General features: G+C 32.0%; 2 protein-coding genes across 3 annotated transcripts in view; one reads left to right on the top strand and one right to left on the bottom strand.

Annotated features, from left to right (window-relative positions):
* LOC106063896 (cadherin-23-like) overlaps positions 1 to 25,908 on the top strand; it is a 108,960-nt gene that overhangs the window by 57,260 nt on the left and 25,792 nt on the right. Inside the window, exons 35-49 of the mRNA XM_056022159.1 lie at positions 473 to 634; positions 756 to 820; positions 933 to 1,173; positions 2,789 to 3,095; positions 4,698 to 4,972; positions 6,444 to 6,605; positions 7,473 to 7,608; positions 8,375 to 8,529; positions 9,176 to 9,325; positions 9,426 to 9,590; positions 10,386 to 10,450; positions 20,073 to 20,313; positions 21,198 to 21,468; positions 24,649 to 24,749; positions 25,433 to 25,663. Coding sequence (XP_055878134.1) covers positions 473 to 634; positions 756 to 820; positions 933 to 1,173; positions 2,789 to 3,095; positions 4,698 to 4,972; positions 6,444 to 6,605; positions 7,473 to 7,608; positions 8,375 to 8,529; positions 9,176 to 9,325; positions 9,426 to 9,590; positions 10,386 to 10,450; positions 20,073 to 20,313; positions 21,198 to 21,468; positions 24,649 to 24,749; positions 25,433 to 25,663 — 2,727 coding nt within the window. The remainder of the gene's footprint in view (positions 1 to 472; positions 635 to 755; positions 821 to 932; positions 1,174 to 2,788; positions 3,096 to 4,697; positions 4,973 to 6,443; positions 6,606 to 7,472; positions 7,609 to 8,374; positions 8,530 to 9,175; positions 9,326 to 9,425; positions 9,591 to 10,385; positions 10,451 to 20,072; positions 20,314 to 21,197; positions 21,469 to 24,648; positions 24,750 to 25,432; positions 25,664 to 25,908) is intronic.
* LOC129924440 (uncharacterized) lies at positions 11,655 to 19,270 on the bottom strand. 2 transcript variants are annotated; one of them, XM_056018805.1, is made up of 8 exons: positions 18,859 to 19,270; positions 15,155 to 15,345; positions 14,927 to 15,026; positions 14,660 to 14,799; positions 13,484 to 13,737; positions 13,131 to 13,311; positions 12,449 to 12,571; positions 11,655 to 12,264 (listed from the first exon to the last, which is right to left on the bottom strand). In XM_056018805.1, the coding sequence occupies exons 2-8, from the start codon at positions 15,342 to 15,344 to the stop codon at positions 12,155 to 12,157; spliced, it is 1,098 nt and encodes a 365-aa protein (XP_055874780.1). In that variant the 5' UTR covers position 15,345; positions 18,859 to 19,270; the 3' UTR covers positions 11,655 to 12,154. The 2 variants fall into 2 exon arrangements, with proteins under 2 accessions (XP_055874780.1, XP_055874781.1); XM_056018806.1 differs by lacking the exons at positions 12,449 to 12,571; positions 18,859 to 19,270 and having other exon boundaries at positions 12,092 to 12,264; positions 15,155 to 15,344.

Raw genomic sequence — 25,908 nt, forward strand, 5'->3', positions numbered from 1 at the left:
GCCACCTATAGAACATAACTTTTTAAATGTTTTATAATATTCTCTTGTAAAATTAGCCTTCTGAGTGTTAAGTTTCAAAAAAATCTTTTTCAGACTCTAAAGTGTAATACTAATTGAATCTAACACATTTTCTGAAAAAATGCTATAACCTACATCCGTAGACAGTGCTACTATATATATATATATAGGCTTCATCCTTTTAGGACCTACACACTAAGCGATTAAAAAGCCACATAAGGCCTATATTTCTTATAACGATACAGAGTTTATTGTATGCATGCATTCAGTTATTGACACATTATCAAACTTAACAGAATTACTTTGAAAACATTATTGGACCATCATATGATATACAATTAATGGGCCGGATTGTATAGAAATGCCAGGGCTAATTGTAACACACACAGTCCGCCTCTGACTGTAAGTAAAGTTTCAAAATTATTACCACTTTGCTTTACAAAATATTTCTTAGGTTGTGGCATATGACACTAAAAACAAAAGCATGAGCAGTGAAGCTACCATATTTATCAAACTTATCAATGAAAACGATAACATACCAGAATTTATTGGTGCTCCTTTTCAAGGAAAGATTTCAGAAAATAGTAAGAGTAACACGTACATCACTACTGTCAAGGTAATCTTTCATTTACACTAAGGTAGTTTTTATTTTGAGCTCATAAACTAATGAAAGTAATGATTAACTTATACATTGTTGGTCTCAACTACAACTTTGTTGAATATTTTCTTGTACTTAGGCTCAAGATGCTGATTTAGGCTTGTTTGGACAGATCAGCTACTTCTTGACAGATGATGCTAACAAGTAATTAGATATTTCTCTGTTTTTCATTCAAAAATTAGAATTAATAGCTGCATCATTAATTAAAAATTAATGCATATTGCTATGGTGTCTAAATTTTTCAATTCTTGTTTAGGTTTGCCATCAATAGTACAACAGGAGAAGTTTACTCATTGGTTGATGATCTTGACAGAGAGACGAAGGCGAATTATATTTTGACAGTCTTAGCAAAAGATTACAGTAACTTTACTGCACAAGCTCAGCTATCCATTGATGTTGCTGACATTGATGACGAGACGCCAGTTTTCTTGAATCTTGCTTATGAATATAACATCAATGAAGAAGAAATCAAATCTTTGACTGGTTTCTATGTTCATGTACGTGTTCAAACATTTTAGAAATAGATTTTGAAAATGTTTTATTTTGAGTCAGACTATATTCCATTGGAGATTTTCACCTTAAATTTTAATTAAATTATAGCTTTTATATAGCGCTACTTTCATGCTTATAGCATGCTCAGAGCGCTATGGTCCAATCTCATTTTTGGACTGGTGGGGGAAGGGGTATCTGGGAGAAGGTTTTTCTGTGCTGCCTTTAGGCGCTCAGTAAAAACAACTCTGCTCGAGTCGGGTGTCAAACCTCAAGCCCCCTTCATAGGTAGCCAAACCAAGTTCAAGCGTACTTAGCCTCTCGACCATGCCGATTTTAAAGATCCTGTCTAAATTCTTTCAGCAATAAAATACAGTAACATGGTAAGAGGAGAAAAATCAATATAGTGAAATAGGCTGGGGCGATATAAGGAAACCTTAACAAAAAGGTATTTCTTCTTCTTTTAGCCAGCTTTTGCTGCTGAGCTGTAAGTTCTTTTGAGGCTCTGTGCTGTTTTCTTCAGTTGCTCAGCACTGTATTACAGTGTTGGGCTGTAGTGGTAGTAGGGTCTGCCTAAGATGGGGCATTCATAGAGGATATTTTTCTATAGTTTCATAAGGGTGGGCGGTTTTGTAAGGGTCTGCTCAGTGTCTACAAAGGGATAGGTGTTTGGAATTTGTTTTGCTAAGGTGGTAATTTAAAGATGTCTGTCCAGTTCTTAGTTGGAATATTGTAGATTGCTCTTTGCTGGGGAGGACGTTAATAGTGTCCAGTTTGTTTGGCATTAACAAAAAGGTCTAAAATATCAAGAGGAAGATTGAAAGATTGTTGTTGTCTTCCAAATAACAATTATTTCCTAACTTTATGTTACCTGTGAAGGAGCTTAGAAAATTGATTGACAGAGCTTAAAAGTGCTCAGAATTTATTGTAAACCTTTAAGAACATACACCTTATCAACACTTCCTAATTTTCCTATATTCTACAAACCACCAAAATGGCGAAAGCTATTTATAGCTATTTACCATGTATGAACATCCGACAAAAAAAAAAAATTCATTTGTAAATCTATTTCCTGACTTTGGGTGGCTACTACAACACTTGGGCTTGAAAGTAGATCCTGTTCTGTCTTCTATAATAACAAATTAAATAGATCTTGAATGTAAATTTGCTGCACCAAGTAAAATTTTATTGGTGTACTCATTAAAAAGCAACAACTTCAAACACTCTTCTCCATGATTGTAACATTTTAATTTAACTCTTTATCTTTATAATTATTTTCCATGTTCTGACAGAATTGTTCATTTTTCACAATTGTACATTCTACCCTGTTATGATTAAACTTCAATAACATTTTTGTGTGTAATCAGAAAATGTTACTTTTGGGATAGAATTATAGAATGCATGCTCTTTTTTATATAACACAAATACACATTTATGAAACCAAAAATTAATTAAATTTAATGGGGTCAAATAGACGATGGTATCATTAATTAGGAGAGAAAGAGTTAATAGAATATTTAAACTGTATGCTGTTTTAGGTTTATAAATAAAATTTGACTTGGTAAATAGGCATTAATACTATAATAATACAATAATACAATACATGAATTCATTATGTTACAGGCTACTGACGCAGATGATCCAACAACAGCCAACAGCGTTGTAAACTATACATTAATACATACAGAGCCCAACAATTATTCATCATATTTTAACATGAACATTTCAACAGGAGAGCTTATGATACTGAAAGCATTAGATTATGAAGAGCTTGTTAGTCTAAATCTAACAGTTCAGGCAACAGATCAAGGGCTTGCTGCATTGAGTGCTACTTCTCACATCAGAGTTAATGTTCTTGATACCAATGACAATAGTCCCATTTTTGAATTGAACCCATATTCATTTTCAGTACCTGAAAACTCAATCAAAGGTTAGTCACAAAAAAAAAAAAGACTTAAGGAATTTCAAAATAAAGTAAATTTGGTCAAAGAGGATATTATATTTCAGTATGATTGTATCCTATTGGACTTTTTAAAGTACATTTTTTAAATTCATACTTAAGTAATTAATTCTACATTCTAGTTTAATGTGGGCTGATTATTAGCATTTTTTTTTCTGTACTTTTTTTCTTAATTTTCTAACTGTCGAATAAAAATGCTGTTTAAAATCTACCTTAACTATTTCGGTATATTAAGCTATCTAGTAGTCTTAGAAGAGGTCGTTGGGGTCACTATTAGTTTGTGTGGTATTTCAAGGTCAACTAATGCTTGGTTATGCCCAGGCTTTTTTTTTTTTTTTTTTGCTTTTTAAAGAAGTTGTCCAGATTAGTTTAGCTTCGTGGATGTAAGTCATCAACATCACATACTGCTGCCTTGTGGTCTACTTGTTTTCTTCCATATGATAATCTTCTGTCAAATCTGAAATCAGTGTTGAGGCTACATTAGGATTGGTCAGTTTTTTAAATGAGAAATAGAATGAGAAACTGAGAATTAAGACCTTTAGAAATTTTCTTTTATATTGAAAATATCCCATACAGATAGAATAGTATATGTAGTAATGGTATCTGTGTAATTTAAGTATCTGGTTCTTTATATTCAGAAATTCAATTTTCCATTGTGTGTGTATATTTGTGTCACATAGCTTTTAGTGTTGTTTTCTTATGCTATGATCTTTTTATACAATATCTATATTATATATGTCTGCTTACATTTTAATGTTTGCCTGCTTCATTTTACTTTTGAAATTTGTCTAGTATTTGTCAAGTTTTCTTGACGCTTTTCCCCTTTATTTCCCTTTTTACCTGCTTTACTGAATTATTTCCCTTGCTAATTGTTTTGCTAAGCCATTTTACCTTGCTGCTTGTTTTTCTAAGTCATTTTGCTGGCTAGCTTGATTAAATTATTTTCTAATGTAATTTATTAATAAATAAAATTTCAAGGTTAATTTATGAGCATAATCTATACTTGTGCTTATGAGTAATGTATTGTACCCTGATATAAGGAGGCACAAAACTGCAATGTAAAGCCCTCAACCTTCTGGAAGACAAAAGTGGTCTCATTGTTTCATGATGGATAAACTGTAAATATACTCTATTTGCCTGTATAAGTATTTAAAAAAGCACACCATTGTATTTATATTTTGTATATATTTTATCATATGTAACATGTAAAAGTAAAGTTCCCCTTTCAGACCTTGCGGTCTATAGGGCAGATGATGTAAAGGTCATCAGTTTCTGTGGCCTACAGTTAAGAGCTGAGTGGACTCAGAGGTGCCCAAAGATCCCATAATTAAAATTCCTAGTCTTCACCAGGATTCGAACCCAGGACCCTTGGTTTGGAAGCCTTGCATCTTACAGCTCAGCCGCCATGCCTCCTAGCCTATTAATTCTTTGTTTATATAAGCATAACATGTATACATTTTATATATCTTTTCAAATAAGCCTAACACTGATATTTCATACTTTTAAAGTTTACTACTGTTGTTTTGTTTTGTTATTGTGGAAGCTGAAAGTTGATGATTTTACATTTCTAAGGTACAGGGGTGGGCAGAGTGACAGCTAGTGACAAAGACGCTTCTGCGGGCAACAATGAAGTGCTGTACATGCTGGATGCATCCAGTGCTTTAATCTTTGAGATCAATGCTTTGACTGGACAGATAACAGTCATAGACCAACTGGACAGGGAAGTGAATGAATTCTACAACATCATTGTGACTGCCTTTGACAACGGCTTCTCAAGTAGAACCAGCACAGTTGTAGTTCGTGTAGAAGTACTAGATGCCAATGACACGCCACCAAGATTTATTTGGGTCAGTTGCTTATTTAGATGCATTGATTTTATGATTTATAGTAAATTACTTACCACAAGTAGGTCAAAGTAGTTCAAAATAGTGGAAAAAAATAAAAATCTAAATCTATATTGATAAATTCTATTATTTAATATTTATTCTTCACTTTATTTTATTTGTGTACTTTTTCTGGAAACATGGAGGCAGGATTGTTGATATAACATGTAGTTTATGAATTGTACTAGGTGCCAGGAATGATGAATTAAAACACTGATGGTGCATGCTCATAGGCTTAAATACCTCTGAATTTCTTGCTTGACATAAAATTGATTTGCGGACATTTATTCTAGTTAGGTCATTGTTTGGCAAAAAATTTCATATGTGGTATTGCACCTACCATTTATCTGATGCCAACTTTCCTCACTGTCTCTTGTCACAATTTCTTCTTATCACAAGATTTTTTTTTTAGCAAAAGTCAAGGTTTTACACTCATAGAACATTACTAATTGATAAGATCAGATTCTTCTTCTTCTTCTAGCCAGCTTTTTGCTGAGCTTTAGCTCTTTTGCAGACTGTGCCAAGGAAAAAGTGTGCTGTTTTCTTCAATTTTTCAGCACTGCAGTACAGGGTGTTGGTTATGTTGGGCTGGAGTGATAGTAGGGTCTCCCTAAAGTGGATTAGAAAGGGGCATTCAAAGAGGATATGGTTTACTGATTCATATGGGTGGGCGCAGTGTCTACCAAGGGGGAGTTGTGTGGGATTTATATTATTGAGATGGTAATTTAACAGAGGTGTGTGTCCTGTATCCTGTCCTTAGTTGGAAGATTGTAGATTGCTCTTTGCGGGTGAGGAAATTAATACTGTCCAGTTTGTTAGGCATGTTCATTTCTTTGTACATGGCTCTGCCTGTGTTTCCTGATGCCCATTGTTGAGCCACTCCTCTTTGTGATTGTTGATTAACATTGACCTTTTAGGGTGAGGTAGTTAACAGGTCTATCTTGTTGTTCCATAGATGATCCTGCCTTTGATAGCTTATCTGCCGCTTCATTTCCCATGATGCCAATGTGTCCAGGGATCCACTGTAATGTGATATTGATATTTAATTTTGACATCATCTGACATATTTTCACTATTAGTATTGTCAACTCTCTTGGGCTGTTTGAGAGGCTGCTGTTAAGTTCTTGAAGAGTGGATTGGGAGTCTGTAAAGACAACAATATCTGATAGTGATTGTACTCCTTCTTATAATTTGTTTTCAACTGTCTGCAAAGCTATAGTAATTGCCTCAGGGTGCACTTATTTCACTTAGATCAGATAAAGTGTTCACAAATATTTCACTTAGATCAGATAAAGTGTTCACAAATATAGCCATCTGAGTTAAAGTGTTTTAGATGTCATAAAAGTGCGTATAGATTATATAATTTCATTGCCATTGCTTTCTGTGTTCTTGTTTGTTTATATCTCTTGTTCTTGTCTTATATTTTTTGTTTTAGAATACAAAGTTAGAGTTTGTTAAGGAAAACTTTGTTGGCACTCTGGCAAGTAACCCAGCCTCAGACCCTGATCTTACTGCAGACTTGCATTATTTTATCATATGGTCAGAAAGCTCAGGGATAAGTCCTGTGGCAGAAAGCTTTAGCTATAAGTATATAAAGGTAAATTATATCTACCATACTGTATTTACCATAAATTATTAATTTAGGACAATATGTTGATATTATTTATATTTGTGAAGAAAATACTTATCAGCTGTATGCAAAATTTTTATCAAGATATACAGGGTGGTCTCTAGAAAAATGGAAAATTTGTCAAACAGCTATTTATTTTCATAAAGAAAAACTTTTACAAAATTTTTCAAAGGCATATGTGATATTACACTCATAGATGCTGAAAATGTTGTCCATGCACTTCATAGCAGCGTCTTGATGTTAGCTTGTGTAGCTTTTTGAAGGGTAATGTCATTCCAAGCTTTTTTCCAAGCTTGTTTTAAAATCATCAATAGAGTTATGTCGAGAGTTCTGAAGCTCTGTTAATAATTAGCTCTAAACACAGTAATCTACGACATTTAAGTCTGGACTTTTGGAGTTTGTCGTTCGTAATCTCATCTGACCATCAAATTTTCCTCTTTTCTAGTGACCACCCTGTATTATCTTATTGGTTTTTGTTAGTAAGTTTTCATTAATTTACATATTAATATATTTAATGTATATTAAAGCTTCATGGCAGTTGTGAATTCTGTTTGAAACTACATGACATGATCCTTAAAAATGTCTATATTATTCTCGCAAATTAAAGGGGTATACCAAGACCAATTATCATAGAAGGCCTGAACACTGACCTGCCATGTTGCAACCTTTGGGCATTGGAGACCAATAGCTCATTGCCAAATCACAGATTTTTACGATGTGGCAACGAGCTATTTGTCTGCACTGCCAACAGGTTGTCATGTCGCATGTCAGTTTTGAGACCTTCTATAATGACTGTAACAATTGGTCATATGTGTATGTTTGTTTTCTTTTCAGAGTTACCTAGATATAAATGAAACAACTGGTGAAGTGTACACTCTAATGCCTTTGGATCGAGAGATGATTCAAAGAATACAGTTAGCTCTACTTGTAATAGATGTCAATGGAATCAGCAATTCACAAAACGATACAGGTTAAGTTCTACATTCTAAACCCAGATTACATTATAATGATTTTAGTAATACTTGATAAGGGGAAACAGATTGGCTTTTCTAGGTATTTTAAAATGTATAAATTATAAAATGCTTGCAATCTTATTCAATAATATTTAAAATTTTGAATTACAAGCTTTGTAAAAAATGACAATTTTTGGTATTATTATTATTGATTTGTTAAAAAAAAATATGTGTTTTAAAATGTAATCAAATCAAACTAGATATTTTTAATTGGTATTTAATTCAAACCGTACTTAATGCCATCAATGATAATGAAGTTAAACAAAAAAATAGGATTGTTCTGTTTTTTTTTAAACACCAAGTAGCTTTAATTTTGTGGGACTTAGCTTTCTAGGAATGATAAGACATAATAGACCCATACTGAAACTCAACAAAGTGTGAAGATCCAGGAACAATGATGAATATCAGGAACAAATTACTGTTTACATTCTAGCAGTAAAACCTAGTTATTGCATTATTATTGTCTGTATCTTATCTTGTAATGACAAAACTTCCTTCAGTTTATATGTCAATCCAGTCAGGCATGTTAATTAGAGACTTAAACTCTTCTAAGTGGTTTGATTTCATGGCTGATTCAGGCAATCTACTTCCTGCTCCAATGGCACTAGGAAAGAAAGATCACTAAACTGACTTTGTCCTTGCAAATAGAATGTGCCAACTATATTTGCAAACTCTTCAGGTTCTTTTGTAAAAATCAAAACTGATGTTTTTTTTCTTTAACAGCTTTCCTGTCAATTATTATTGAAGATGAAAATGACAATGGACCCAAATTTATTGGAGGAGACCACTTTATAGCCAAAATTCCTGAAAACATGCCGAAGGATACAGAATTGAAATTAGAAGATGTTTTGTACTTAACTGCGGTTGACTCTGATGCTGTATGTATCAAACTTGCTTGTTTGAAATTAAATTAATGCATTACATTTCACACAATGGCACTCATTAACTTTACAGTCTTGTATCTTAATTGTGTTTATCCTAAAAGAAATTAAACAAATTTCATGCATACACTGTTCATAAATTTGAACTGTGCTGTGCAATATTTCAACAAGACTTGTTTTGTGAAGCCATACCTAGTTATGAAAGTAAATATAATTTCTAGAATAGTTTAAATACTAAGTTAAGATCTATTATAAGTATTAAATGTTGTAGACCTCAACATGTAGAACATGCTATTTTTTTAAATTTATTTTGGCTCTAAATTTTAACATGAAAAAGGAACAAAATTTTTACCATTTGGTGACTAGTACTAAAGGCAGTTGGATGTTATGTGGCCATATGACATCGTAGTTAATTGTGAGTCACAGAAGGGGATGACCTTTATATCATCTTCCCTATAGACCTCATGGTCTAAAAGGAAAATTTTACTTACTTTTTACTTTACTAATTTTTAAGATGATATAATGAAATACAGATAATAATTTAAACCAGATCAAAGTTTTTTAATGCATTTATTTCAGAGGGTTCATGTAATGTAATTCACATTTTCAAATAATTCACACACATTTTTTGGGTTAACTTTAGGTTGGAAATAATAAATACTCCGTCTCTCTACACGGAAGCCATGGCTTCACTCTGTCTCCTTCAGAGGGCGAAGGACAAACTATTTTTACTATCAGAGTTGCAGATGAAAGCTTGTTGGACTACGAGAGAAGTCAGGAAATAATTGTCTTTGTATGTATCTCTCTACACAATATTCAAATTTTAAAGTATACCATGCATATTACATAACGTATTTGAGATTTATTCTTTTTTTATATTCTTATTACATCAGGTTACTGCCACTGATCTGAACTCAACTGGCATCAAAAGTGTTACAGCTACTATTACAGTGCAGATCATCAATGAGAACGATAATGTTCCACAATTTATTGGTTTACCTTTCCATGCAAATCTCGTTGAGTCAAGTCCAAAGAATACAATTGTTTACAAAGTTCAAGTAAGTAGCAAACAAAAATATTTTTACAAAACTGAATTCTATGAAACTTTGGCTTAGGATGCATGACATCTGTTGTCTTTTTTTTATGTCATTTGCATATTTTACCTTATAAATTACAGATGTTCTTTATCAACACAAGATAATTACGTCTGACGGGTTTCCATGTGTCAATGTAGTCATGCATGTTAATTAGAGACTTAAGCTCTCCTAAGTCATTGATTTCCCTGGATGATTCTTCCATTCCATTCCATGCTTTAATTGCATATAGGAAGAAGAGGCTCTTGTGCTCTTATGAATTTGCTAAATTACTTTAAAATTTTGTAATTAATGGCTTTTACAAAAAATATTTTTTTTTTTTTAAAAGTTAATGAAATATTTTTTTTTAATCAAAGTCTTATAATATAAATATTTAAATAGTAAAGGATTATGTAGACTTAAACTAAAAGCTTAGCATAGTTTATTTGTGGGTCAATTTTTTTAAAAGTAAAATAAACATAATATTTTTTTTGTGGGTCAATTTTTTTAAAAGTAAAATAAACATAACATTTTTTTTTAGTTCAATTTTTTTTAAAGTTAAATAAACATAACATTTTTTTTTGTGGGTAAATTTTTTTAAAAGTAAAATAAACATAACATTTTTTTTGTGGGTCAATTTTTTTAAAAGTAAAATAAACGTAACGGCATTAGGATTGTGCTGTATAAAATAGGATTTATCTTTTTAACAACAATAAATTTATTGACCATATTTTGTGAGATGATTTATTTAATGTAATATTTTTTTTTCTGAAATTTTAGGCTGAAGATAATGATTTAGGAGTTTATGGACAGTTGAGTTATTTTATAGCAGATGACTTCAACAAGTAAGATGTTTCATTTTTAGGAACTTACTAATTCATTTATCTTTGTTTTTGTTTTTTTCCAGTTCATTTTATAAAGAGATTAGTCCAATCAAAACTTAGTTCTGTTCTAAACCAATGTTTCTTTTGGGCATCTCTAAAATAAACCAGTAATATGCTTTGCATCATTCACCTTTTTCTTTTTTCTTCTGCCTGCTTGTGGGATCCCTATAAACATGCCCATTACGGCCCAGTATCAGTTTTAATTAGGGTTATCCCCCTTTGCCCTAATTGCAGCCCTAAATAGCCCAAATCGCGCCCTAATGGGCGCGCATACCGTTTGCACATTGGCGCAATTAGGTTCCCATAAGGGACCAATACGGGCAACCCTAATCGTGCCAATATCGGCCCAGTATGGGTAAACCCACTTCCGGATTCATTGGGGATTTCCAGAATCGCGCCCTAATCAAGCCCATACTAGCCCCAATGGTTTAGTAACTGAGATTTTCATTGGGGTTTAATTAGGGGAAAACGTTAATTATGCCGTTATGACCCCGTTACTAGCCCCAAAGGTTTAGTAACTGAAATATTTATTAGGGCTCAATTAGGGATAACCCTTACTGTGCCAATATCGTTCCGATACTGGACCCAATGGTTTAGTAAATGAAATATTCATTAAGGCTCAATTGGGGATAACCCTTATTGGGCCCATTTCATGCCGATGCTGGCCCCAATGGTTTAGTAATTGAAATATTCATTAGGGCTCAATTGGGGATAACCCTTATTGTGCCATTATTGGTATTAGACCCTATGGTTTAGTTAGGATGGTTTAGTTAGGGATAAACTTTGATGCTTTACTGCACTTATAACACTTGTTCCATACTTTTAATTATTAAATAGTAATTAAAATTAAGGTTTTATTAGGTGTCCTGATGCACATTTATAAAACATACAATGTAGTGTTAATTTTTTTTTTTATATATATTTTCTAAACACAGGTTGAATTGATGTATTTCACACTCATACCAAGTATAAAAATGAAATAAAAAATAAAATATAATTCATTTTAAGGATTTATTTATTATTAAAAATGATGACGCCAGAATCAGATAAAACTTGTTATAAAATTCGAACTTAATAAAGCTAATACAAAATTTAATTAAACAGTGAAAAAGAAAAATGTAAATGTATGTGAGACACAAAAAATAACTGTGACAAAAAAATGTAATGTTAAAAGTAATGTCTCATTTAAGAAAAACTATTTTCATCAAACTATTAAATTAGAAATTTTGACTGAGATTTAAAAAAAAAATACAGGAGAAAAAAAACTTTGGACACAAATGGTATTTAATATAATAAAATAGAAATAAACCTATATCAGTGTGCTTAATGAACATAACCTCTAATTTAAGACAATAAAAATAAAGTTAAAAAAAAAGCTTTAAAGCTTACAATCATCAAGGATACAATAAAATATAAATGTACAAAAAAAAAAAGAAAGAAAATCTAAAATTTTAATAACTGAATAAAAAAAATGTTTTGCACAAAAATAAAAATATTTATACATATAAAAAAGTAATAATTATATTTACAAAATTATTTATCTACAACAGAAAGTAAAAATTTAAAAAATTAATTTAATTATAAACGTTGAAAAAAGTCATTAAAAAAATTATGCTAGGAGCAGAAAACGAATGTTGTAACCATACATATTTATTAAACACTAATTTAATAATTGTCTAGAATGTGGGCTGTGGCTAATTTCAATGAAACAGAAGAAGTTGACGCTGTACCCATTGCCTGGCTGTCGCCATGCCAGACCATCTCTCCAACAGCATCTGAAAAAAAAAAAGATTAGGATAATTTTGTTTTTGCATATATACATTTACTCACAATAAGGAATTTACAAGGAAATTTAAAGCTAAAGCGTCAATAAATCTAATAATATAATATAGTAATCTAAAGAAGTTAAATTTTATTTGACAAAAGCTAATAAAAATGATTTTAATAAAATAGCCATACCTGTCTCCAGTCTTCTTCGTCGACCACCTTGCCTGTCACGTGCATTTCTTAAGTAAATTTTAATTGAAGAAAATACCTCTTCGTTAGTTGTTCTTTCCAAGTTTTTTGTGAGTCGAACAGAATCTGAAACAAAAACAGATGCCTAATATCTTTAAAATGCACTAGTACAACAAAGAAGAAAACAAACTGGGAAATGAGAGGGCAGAAAATTATAGAGGTGCAGATCCTAGAGTGGAAGTGGAGATGAATTGGTCACACCCTAGAAAAAATACCTACAACAGAGCTAGACAGGCCTTGCAGTGGAACAACTAGGGAACAAGACATAGAGGAAGACCAAAAAGAACATGGTGACGCAGTATACTAGATAAAGCCGATAGGACAGGAAAGAGCCTTTAAAAAAACTAGCAAGAGACAATCAAGAGTGGTGTGTTTTTACTGAGGCCCTATGTTCCATGAGGAACTCAAGATGATGATTCCACCCAGAGAATGTCATCAGCTATTTTATGTGGAGAAAATGACATTTAATTTCTACCACTAATGAGATACAGGTATTAACTTTACAAATAAAATGTTTAAATTGTAACCTAAAATAATATTTATGTTGAAAATAAACAAAAAAATTCTTTACAAGTGTCATCACATTTTCAAATAAACTGACAAAATAAAGGACAGTGACACTGACCTGCAATTACTAAACAAAGTTGGCAATGTTGAAATCCTCTTCTAGCCACTCCATTCCCTTTCCAGCCTGGTTTACCAGCCCAATTGAATTGACATTGCAGTGTTGTTGTCATCATATAGTCCAATATTTTTTTAATGGTATGCTTTAAATGTATGCCACCAAAATGTGACAATTTTGCTATCTGCAAAAGCATTTTTTAAACCAGTTATTAAAAAAAAAAAAAAACAGTACATTCAACTAGCATTTATGAATATGTAAACTAACCAACTACAAAATTTTTTCAAAGTTATACAAAAAGGCTATCAGTTTAGTTCATTAGCATTTATAAATAGACAATCAAATGATTTACCTACCAAAAACTTTCTATATATATCATCAGACAACTTTTCTTCATGAAAGTCAAATTCTTCCATGCTAGAAAGGGGCAGGTTCACATCAAAATTTTCTTCCGCTGGTGGAGGTTGTAGTGATGCTATCACCCTCGCCTGCTGTGCAATTACATCTTTGAGTTGCTGGACAGTGTCAGCTAACCCAACCACTTGTTGAGAGAGTGATATCACCTGGTGCTTAACCTCTACCAGGGTTTTTAAGATATTGATTGTTGATTCTGAAAAAGAAAATACATTTTAAAAATAAGAAATCTTCTTCTTCTTATATAATGCAGACGTTACTTCAAAAAAGAAGATGATTACGTCCTACGCGTCATGCATTTAGTCATGCATATTAACCAATGACTTAAATTCTGCCAAGTCACTGGTTTTCCTGGCTAGCTCAGGCAACCCATTCCATGCTCTAATAGCACTAGGGAAGAAGGAGTATTTGTACAAATTTGTCCTAGCATATGGGACGAGGAATGTGCCTTTATCTTTGTGTCTTTCAGAGTATTTTATTAAATTTTGTTTTTGTATTTGAAGATTATGGTTCAGTGTTTTATGTATGATTGCTACTTTACTTTTGAGCCTTCTGTCCTGAAGGCTTTCTAAATTTAGTGATTTTACTAAAGGTGTTACTCTAGTCAAATATGAATATTCGTTTGTTATGAATCGCACTGCTCTATTTTGTGTCTGTTCTAGCTTCTTAATGTTTTCTTGAGTTGAGGGGTCCCAAACAGAGGATGCATATTCTATTATTGGCCTAACCAAGGTTAAATAACATTTTAGTTTTATGTTCTTATTTGATTTATAGAAATTTCTTTTAATAAATCTTATGCTTTGTTTGATTTTTTTGTAGTTTCATCAATATGTGGATTCCATGACAGTTTTTCATTTATTATAACACCTAGGTATTTTGCGTTTTTAGTCTGTGTTACTGGTTTGCCATGAATAAGATAAGTGGAATTAATTTGTTTTAGTTTTTTTGTTACTCTTAACAACTGACATTTTTCTGGGTGGAAAGACATGCTCTAATTTGATTCCCATTTCTGTAATTCATCTAATTCTCTTTGTAAAATATCTGTGTCTTGTGTTGTTTTGAAGTTCTAACACCTCAACTATAACATAAATTCATTAAATGATAAAAAAACAACTAACCATTTTCAAGTCTCGATTCGCCTGACGCTAAATCTTTGGGAACCTTTGGTGGTACCGGTAGTTGTGTGACAGCTTTCTCAGCCATTTTTTTGAATGGCTGAATTTCTTCCTCAGAACTTGAGTAAGTCCTCTTTTTTGTCCTGGAACAAATTAAATACATACATTTACACACATGAATATATAAAATATATTGGCTATATAAAACAAAATTACTGCAAATAATTTTTTAAAAAATTAAAATGTCATACAACTTGAAAAAAAACTTACACACGTGCTCCTCTGCCTAAGGGTAGAAGAGAAATATCCTCATTTAAGTCGGAGGTCTCCTGTGCCAAAATGGACCCTTTTTTGGCTTCCTCAAAGTTTTCTGAAAAAAAAATTCACCTTTAAGATCTAACAAACATCAATGCTAGAATATTGAGTAATTAAAAACTATAGATTTAATTTCTTTGATATAAAATGTGTTCCTTAGTTAAAACACGTTTAAATAATTACCATAGCGTCTAAGGATCCTAACTTGATAGGTAGGCCATGTTTTGTCAGCTGGCTGCTGCTCTTTCATGCATTTCAAAACCTTTGTAGCCTTGAAAGGTGGCCATGACACAATGGTCTGGCATGGTGATAGCCAGGCAATGGGTACAGCCTCAACTTCTTCAGTTTCATTGAAAATAGCCACAGCCCACATTCTAGACAATAATTAAATTAGTGTTTAATAATATGTATAGTTACAACATACATTTTCTGCTCCTAGCTTAATTTATTTCTACATAAAATGTAAATATTCTATATATACATCTTAAGAAATATTAGATTATATTATAATATTGATTTTTACTTTATTGTACCCACATAACCCATAAAATTCAGTTTACAAATTTATTAGTTAAAATACCTATGTGTAATTATTTTTTATGTCTAGAATTTATTAGCAACCCAGAGAAGAATTATTTAAGTTACATATTTTGACTGTCAAAAACTTAAAAAATTACATTAATTTCCTTCTGAAGCATATTGTAGGTGTTTTTAAGACTAACAATTTAGCCAAGAAGTATGAATTTATTTCTTTAATGAAACTTTTACTATTAGTATTATAGATCTATAACAGCCTACCAGATCAGACATGATTGACATGATGCTGATTCTATTTGCACAAAGTGTGCCTTAACGGAAAAACTACATGTTTATTTTGATATGGTAGTCTTACATATTTGCAAGTTATGGATTCTGCACTAGCTATATTAAGATGTTTGTCAACATCAGAAACAACCAAAATATCCAATAGAGAAGATTCTAATGGATATAAGAAAAAACTTTTACAGCTTGAAAAAAATTGATAAATTACATATACTTTATTTGCATGTAAAATTATATTTTTTATTAATACAACTTTTTTTTCAATCTGTACACAAGAGTCAGCTAAACCTATACCAATCAAAATATTATTGATAGTTGCTTGTTTAAACTGAGAACAGGAAACACACATCTCTCCAGCAACTAATGGGCCATTAGAATGTTCCTTTTTAAGACCAAATTTCTGATGCAAACTAGGGGTTTCAAATTTAGGAAAATGTGGCATATGCTTTAATTCCAACAATCTAGTAACTAACTGAGAAAGTGGGAAACTTGGTTTTCTAATTAATCGTTTTAACCTGCCAAGAAAGTTTTCAAATGGAAAGGCGGAAAAATTATCAAGTGAACCAAAACGTTTTACATCTTCTGGTAAATGAATAACAGCATGCATATTATAAACAACTGATGATGGACCATAAAGATTAGAAGAATGACTGATAAATGATACTAAAAGTTGTTGAGCATAATCAGCATATTTCTGACAGAGCGATGGACTTACTAGAATATGTATTGCTGAAGAAAATAATAAAAAATTGTGCACAACTTCTTCTGATAAAGAATTTACAACAATAACAGGTCCAGTATACAATAAAAACAATCTTAACTCAGTTGCCTTCCACCTATCTAATTCTACCAAGGACCTTGGCTTTCGCGAAAATTCTTTTGGTATATAAGGTACAAAAGACAATAATGATGCATCTATCGCACATTTTATCTGACGCCCTATTCGAACATTAAGTGGCCCTTTTGTCCAGTATGAAAGCAATTTTTTCATAATACCAAGACATATCAAATGCATGTAATCTAATGGAAAAGCTGAAACCATACCTAATCCTAAAGAAGAAAGAATAGAATCACCCCTATGATGCTCTTCATCAAGCTTTTCATCAAACATAACATCATTTCTGAGGGATGCTTTTAAATCAGGAAAGGTCATCCTACCTTCCATGTATGTACCCTCTGTAATACATTTGTCACAACCAGAGTAACCATTGTGAGATTTAACACATTTAACAAAAGAGCGAGCAGGAGTGTCACAAATAAAGTTTTTTATTGTAACATTTAAATGATGCCCATTAAAATTTAAACCATCTTTTGATAAAACTAGCATTTCATCTACAAATTCTTTTAAAAACTCATTAACATCAGTTGGTTTTTGATTCCCAGAAAATACACCTATGACAAATGGCTCTGTATATGGAGCATTAGACTGCAAAATCAAACCTAAAATTGGCCACAACTGCAAAGAATTACTCTTAAACAATGGCAAACCATCAATATTTATTTGGAGATAAACTGTATTTGAAGCCATTAGTTCAGGATTTTCTTTTAAAAGCTGATTTAGGCCATTGCTAACACCAAAGTGATAATAAAGCCCACCTGTTTTTTCTTTTATGCCTTCTACTACTTTTGTACCCAGCAAGGTACGAGGATCTATAGGTAAGTCAAAATGGGTAAACCTTCTCAAAACCAAAAGCAAGTCTTTTAAAGCATTGTGAGTTATTTGATTATTTAACGCCCACATTTTGAGGACTAATTTAAAATCATCATTACAATCTGAATCATCTTCTGACTCCGATGAATTATAAATAGAATCAAAATCAATCATAGACCCATTTTCATTGCTTTCGCAAAAACTAAAAGAAATATTCTCAGGATCATCACTATCTAAACTAGGCATATTTGCAGAAACATTTCTTGCATTATTGTCATTTGATTCAAATGAATAATTTAAATCTATCAAAGGTGCTATATCAGGAGATTGTGATTGGTCATCAACTATGTCTATGTTATTAGGAATAATAGGAATGACAGACTCTGGTGATAAATTAGACCTATAATTTGGTTGAGCATAATTCTGGACAGTTCGATTTTGTCTAACTTGTAATAGAGAGTCAACTTCTGTCTGGATTTTTCGACGTTTAGTCCAATAGGAGCAGTTTGTTTTACTTTTTTTAGTGAGCATTTTAGAAGTTTAAGTCTAGACAATTTTTATTTTATTTATGTTAGTGAAAATTTTTGAGTAGCCTAGCTCTTTAACTTAAAGTGGTATTACCAAAAAAAAAACAAACAAACTAGAACTAGATGATAGATCTAATCTAGTTTCAATCTATAGAATATTCTATATTATTCTATATTAAAGAGTCTAGAACTAGAACTATATTATAATCTAAATCTACATCTAGACATTTCAAGAACTGAGTGACTAGATTAACTCAATCAAGATCTAGAATAATCTAGATATATAATAGGCTCTAGATAATCTTAGACTAAATTTCACTAAATCAAGTTCCAAAGTAACGTTTATTTCACAACTAAATCTAGATTAGAAATTTATTTATTAAATACTTTATTTGAATTATATTTTTTAGATCTAATTTTCTTAGATTATTTTTTTTTTTTTATAATTGATCTAGGCGTATATAGATTCTAGAATCAATAAATCATTTTATTACATTTAGATCTACTTCACAACACGTGATGATTCTATTCTATAGACTATAATATTATAAATATACATCTAGAATCTAGAATAGATTTTTATTAGATCTAGATAATTATAAACAATCAAGACCATTAATTTGAATTCAAATAATAATCGCCATAATACTTATAATTAAAAAAATCTAGGTCTAGAAAAATCTTAGATATTTTAAAATTAACTCAGGCACAATTCTAGATCTATATAGATCTAGATCGAGAACAGAAAAGATTTGAATTTAATTAGATCTAGCTAGATCCTACTAATTTATTTTACTTTAAATTACTAATTTAATTTGCATAAAATGTTGGTGTGAGGCATATTTACAAGAAATTAAAAGATATTTCGGCCTTTGCAACTGGCTTACCTGTACTTTACACACAAGTTGAGTAATAAAAATCTAAGTCTAGATCTATTGTCTAGGTATAAGCGCTATTAAATACGAGGAGAGATGTGATCGGCGCGATGTATTCCGGAACAATGAGACAATTAAGTGCTGGAACGAGATTTCATTAATTATTTTGTTTGCGCGCTTAAAACAAAAGAACGTAGGTCTAAATAGAATACTTCTTTTTCATTGGTCGAAAAAAATCTGCATAAAATGAAAAATGTAGATCTAGATAATTTTTTTTATCTAGATCCAAGATGTTCTCCTGAGGTTAAAGATTCTATATATAATTAAACATCTGTGTTTTTTATTTTTTCATTTTCATTTGTTTGTATGTTTTCTTTTGTTTTTTTTTTTAGTTTGTACAGCGGGGGAAAAAAATGCCTTTTTTGTTTAGGGATTTCCAGAACTGGACCGGCAAGGGTAAAACTTTACCAGACCAGTTAGGGCAATTCACCAATAGAACCCTAATTGATAAATAAATAAATCATAATATTACTCTAAAAAGTGATACAAAGCCAAATTTATAATTAAAATAAATTATATTAAATAAAAAAAACATCATAATACTTTTAACTGTTTTATAATAAAGATTTTATCATGTTGATTCTGGCGTGATTGGGGAAATCCCACACCGGCACGAAAGCGGAAAGACGTTAACGGCCCAATAACTAAAATCCCACACCGATCCGTTAACGTTTTTATAGGGGCGAGTGTAAGTAGGTCAATCTACCCAATGAAACATTATTACCCCTTATTACCCCACACCGCGCCAGAATGGTTTCGATGGGGCTTTGTTTATAGGGATAGTAAGATTTTTTCTAATTTGTTTTATTATAATTGTAAGAATTGGAAACATTTGGGATCTTACAGAAACATGGCTTCTTTACCATCACACTGATAGCTTTGCTTGGATACTAGGCAGCTGTACATATTGTTTTGTACCTTGCTTAAAAAAATTGTATTTCTTCTTTTTTTTTTATGTAATTAAAGAAAGGGAGGAAATAAAAATACAACAAATATTCCTCTTACTCAGCAAACCAATATAGGCTATGTCAACCTATTACCAAACTATACAGTGAAAGAGTATGGAAAGACAGCAAATGATTTTTAAAATCTTTGCATGTTTTACTTTTTTAAATTAATTTTTCATGCAGTTTCTTTTATGACCAACATTTTCTGTTCTTTTTCAGGTTTGGAATAAATCCGAATACAGGAGACATTTTCACACAGACGGCTGACATTGATCGTGAAGATGTACCTTTATATACCCTGACTGTCACTGCTATGGATGGTGGCAGCTTCAAGACAGTCGCACAGCTAACAATTCATGTTACTGACATTAATGATCATGTGCCAACTTTCCAAAAAAGCAACTACAGTTTTGAGATCAACAGTCGATTCGTTCCTGAAAGGACTGGTTTGTTTGTTCAGGTAAATATTTATTTGTGTCTAAATGAGTTCCAGGGGGCGTGGTGGCTGAGAGGTTAAGCACTTGGCTTCTGAACCTGGGGTCCAGGGTTCGAATCTCGGTGCATGCTGGGATTTGGAATTTCAGGAATTTTAGGATGCCCCTGAGACCACCCAACTCTAATGGGTACAGAATGTATGTTGGAGAATGTAAAGGTGGTTTGTTGTTGTGCTGGTCACATAACACCTTGCTCATTAACTGTTGGCCAAAGAAACAGATGACCTTCACATCATCTGCCCTGTAGATCACAAGTTCTGAAAAGGGAACTTTACTTTTACTTTTTCAATGAGTTCTACCTGGCTGATTTTTCTTCTTCCTCCATTGGCTACCAAGTGTTTCAAGCTTAAATTATCTTATTATATATTACTTTGTAAATGTCACTTGATTACATAGAATTGCATCTACTCTTTGGTAAAACAGTTTTATGAAAGTTCTATACAAATCCATAATTTGCTTCTCAAATACTTCCAACAGATTATGGTTGACCAGCATTTAAGTAGTCAATTAAGCTATAAATATAATAATCTTTTTTTATACAATATAACCACATAATTAATGCTAATTTCAGTCATGGGTAATGCCATTGGATAAAATAGTACAAAATATTAAATGTTTATAGTGTTAAATTCATGAGAGTACAAAATGTATAAAAACTTGGATCTAGATGTATATGGCTAGTGTAAACTAGTTTTTTTGTGAAACAATAATAATTAGTACTTCCAATGTCATAGATCTACCAATTTGAAAATTTAAACCAAAAGAACTTGTAAATCTTGGCTTGTGAATGTATTGTGAGAGCTCTAGGCATAAATATAGTCCTACATTCTTGTAATTCTCTTTCTACAAGGCATATGATTTAGATGAATCAAATTCAGTCAACAGTGACGTCACCTATCAGCTGCTAACCACAGGATCAGATTTAGAATCTAGTTTTGGTATTGATCCGTCCTCTGGAGAACTCTATGTGAACTTACCACTAGAGAATGAACAGACTACTCTTAGCAAGAAAGTTGTCTCGCTACAAGTTCAAGCCAAAGACAAGGGGCTTCCTTCCTTGTCAAGTACTGCGACAATCAGTGTGACAATAATCTATGACAATCCTCTTTTCTTATTATCAGGTATAGTGCTTTATAATTGAGGAACTCTTTTTCTTTTAATTATTTAAATTTATGCCATATTTTACTAAGTTATTTTTTCTTATAATATTTAATCATATTTAAAAAATAGGGAAATAGTTAAAATATAATATAAAAATAACTGTAAAAAATATATGTTTTTATTTGCTTTAAAATTATATTTAATCCTATTTTTATAAATGTTTAAAAAATAATTACAACAAGGGGACGAAGGAAGTTAGTTTGACACACAATCTCCTAGTAGGCAGCCCCAGCTGTATGTCATTCATTAAATTCAATACAAATTTACAACTAAAACCCTTCAAAAGGAAGTGTGGTGGCTGAGTGTTAAAGCTCTTGGTATCTGAGCTGTGGAGTCACAGGTTCAGATATGGGTGGGATTTTGAATTTTTGAAATTTTTAGGATGCCCTTGACTCCACTGATTTCTAATTGGTATCTAACATTATTGGAAAGTAAAGTTGTATGCTGTGCTGGTCACACAACACAATTATTAACCATGTGTGTGTTCCATAGAAACAGATAACTTTTGCATATTCTGCCCTATAGATTGCAAGGTCAGACTTCATTTTGTTTTGAAAAAGCTGTACATATATAGGTGCCTACTTTATTAATTTTAGACTCTAAAAACAAAGGGACAGGTTTTTGGAATATAAAAAGTTGCTGTTTGCACCTGGGAACATGTTTTAAAATGATAGTAAAATAAGAAGCACTGCACTACATATAAAATGCTTCCAATGGCATAACCTCTGACAACCAGTCCAACTCCTGGCCCTCCTTTGTGGCTCGGATGTTGGTCCAGCAGACTTATCACTGACAAATGGAGCAGAGGTTAACAACTGGCATCTAAACTACTTAACTTTGGGCAGGAGGGACTTATTTTCCTTAGCTGGCTACCCACCTAGAAGGAAAGAAATCTAAAACCTCTGCTGCCTTGCGGCCGTGCCCAAACATGAGAATGGCTTCAGGAGTTAACCTTGAGGAAAAAATCAGGAGCTTGCTGCACACTGTGCTACATCCTGGCAGAACTTGCCAACCTTATTACAATCCTGTATCAGCACCTGCCGGTCTTGTTGAAAAATCAGCTGAGTGGAGATTTTGGGAATAGCTTTGTTGGCGACATCGTTCTGACAGTAGCTAAGTGCCTAGACTTCCATTTCATTTCTATGAGATGATTCATAGCTGCTTTGCCACTGAAGGAGGCCATGAAAAAATTGAATTTTCATTGACTCACTTTCTTAGAAAAGACCGTGCATAGCTTAAACTTCCTTTTTTTAAAAATCTGGTTCTAAATTGGTATGTACATGCTTACAATATGCATACATTATTTCGCTAATAAAAAGGTTACACTTTCAGAAGCTTAAAATGAGCTACTTCCAAGAAGTTGATGGCAATGGTGAAATTTAAAAAATTTTTTTTTTTACTATTTGAGTACAAAACAGGATGAACAAACAGGCAGTCAAACTAATAATGACTTTTCCTTACAGATGCTGCTTTAAAAAATTTAGTTTTCATTACACTAATGTATCTTTTAGAAGTCTTTTTTATTTTTTAAATTCCTCATTTTCTTTTTTAGTTACTTTTCAGGGCATCTAAATTCCTCTTCAGCACTACTAGTTATTTACTAACCAGACTTTCTGAATAACCTTTAACTCTAGTTGGCTGTTGAGTTGTGAGCCTGGTGCTTATTGTAGATAGACTATGTATTTGTTGTATGATATTTATATTCATTTTATTGTTTCTCTTATTGAAGTTTCAAGTTGACTTCTGTGTAGATTGATACAGACTTAGTCCTGTAAGATATTGTCATAAGATTTTTCATTTCATCAATGCTGCATGTTATATCTGTGTTATCAATAGTTATAAGGTATAACTCTTTGTGCTACTATTATTTAAGTGTCTTGTTTTGAAATGTGGCTAGTTGGTAAGGTATAACTCTTTGTGCTACTATTATTTAAATGTCTTGTTTTGAAATGTGACTTGTTGGTAAGGTATAACTCTTTGTGCTACTATTATTTAAATGTCTTGTTTTGAAATGTGGCTTGTTGGTAAGGTATAACTCTTTGTGCTACTATTATTTAAGTGTCTTGTTTTGAAATGTGGCTTGTTGGTAAGGTATAACTCTTTGTGCTACTATTATTTAAGTGTCTTGTTTTGAAATGTGGCTTGTTTCAGTTTTTGTTGCTTTACTACTTATAGTTAGACCAATAGTAGGGAAAAATGAGCTTTGAATATGATTTTTCTGTTGTTCATCTCATGCGCAACTGTGCTAGAAACATATATTTTGTTTGCTATTTTTAAAGTGTAATGCACAAAACTAAGAACATTTTCCCAAGTGTGTTAAATATTATTATTGCTATTATTCTATCATTATTATGTTAGAAATGAATGAGTATTCATTCTCTGGCACTGCGATGGTCGAGTTTCGTTAAAGAGAAACAAAATTATTGTTAATATTATTATTGTGATTAAAATGTTTAACTATTATCTAATAAATAGAATTGTTGATTACAATTTAAAACATATTCATTTATTTTTTCTTGTAGTTATAAGCTGGACAGTTGTCATGCTTTTTTTGTCAGATACATCAACAATAACATGACTTAAACATTGGACTTAAAAACAAGTTAAGTATTTTTACATTCTTTTTTTATGGTCAGTGACAACTGAATTTATTGAACACAAATTTAAAAATTACTTTAGCAGAGTCCTAGTTTACAACTAATATGTAGACTATAAAGAATGCTTGTTTAATTTTATATATGAATCCCCACATCTGTTTTTAAAAAAAGACAAATTGCTGGTATTTTTTGTTTTTTATTAAACACAGTTGTAGAGACACTAGGGCTGTAAGTAGATTTTAAAACTTTGCTTTGCAGTCATGTTTTTAAATCTCAAGATGCCATACAAATTATAATTTTAAAAAGTATATTTAAAAAATCTTTTTGCTAAACATTTTCTTTCACGAATATTATTGATCAAAAGCTTTAAAAGCTTACAGGATTTGTGCTTGCGCTTTGCCTGGTTATCCCAGCATTCCCTGCTTAAACCTTTTTTTTTTTTGTTCTGTTATTCTGTTGCTTTGTTCTACTGGGCTTATTGTATCTACTGTTGTTAAATTGTCACTGATTTACAATGATATTTGTTTTTCTTTGTTTCTGTAGATGTTGCTGTTGGTAATGTCACAGCCACTGATAAGGATGGTACATCACCGAACAATGAAATATATTATGTTATTCAGTCTGGTAGTCAGGATAAGTTTCAGGTATATTATGGATTTCTAAAGTAATTTCTTTAAATAGCAGTATAATTAAGAATGCCCAGGCTTTCATCTCTCTTAGTTCGAGATGAACCATAGTTGCACTATGACTGAAGGAGGCCAACATAATTAAGACCTTGAGATAATAGACCTGTGGGGCCCTTTGAAGCTGAAAAAATCATAGTACTCATTGTCTAAATATAACACATTTTCGGTTATCATGGCCCCCCATCTAGTGCTATCCCTTGGATGGTTCTATTTGACTTCACCTTGTGTATGTAATATTGATAAGGTGTAAAGCTCTTCAGAATTGACACCAACAGTTGATAGAGAGAAGCACTGGATAGATCCACATAGAGAGCTAGCATAAAGGTCAGGGTCATAAATTGTGGATGCTACACACACCAGAAGTAGAATGAGGGGGCAAAATTCTGCAGTGTTTGTTGATGACAGATGCCCCACCTGTGAAGCAGTTGTGCACCATGGATTGACCTCTTTAGTTACATGAAAAACTGCGAAGGGAAAAGATTGACTCCAAAGACTTAAAATTCCACAGATATTGCTTTTAATTGTTATGTGTGCTTATTTAAGACTCGATGGTTATATGATAATGCTGACGTTTTTTCCTCTGTAATACTGATATTAAGTAAATATTATGCACCTGAAATTTCTGACTTTCTCTTGAGCAGATTGACAGCACTTCAGGTAGGATCAAAGTTGGCCTTGGGGCAACCTTAGACAGAGAGGCTGTAACTAAATACTTTCTTACAGTCCTTGCTGTTGATAAAGGTACCCCATCAAGAAGTTCCAGCACCCAAGTCAACATTACAGTCACAGATGTGAATGATGAGCTCCCAGTGATTCTGAACGCTACCTCCTTGGTGGGAAATGTCCGTGAAGATGCCAAGCCCAATTTTCCAGTTCGTCTTATTTTCTGATTTCACTTGAAGATTTTACAGCAGTTATTCACTATTTCTACCAATGTAGACAAATTGCAAATTTAGATTTGCTTTCACTTTCTATGAGAAGCCTATATATATATATATATATATATATATATATATATATATATATATATATATATATATATATATATATATATATATATATGGTGGGAAGCGCTTGAACTTGGCTTGGCTACCTAGAGAGGGCTCGAGGTTCAACA

This window comes from Biomphalaria glabrata, chromosome 2, assembly GCF_947242115.1.
Source record: "Biomphalaria glabrata chromosome 2, xgBioGlab47.1, whole genome shotgun sequence".
Lineage (NCBI taxonomy): Eukaryota > Metazoa > Mollusca > Gastropoda > Planorbidae > Biomphalaria > Biomphalaria glabrata.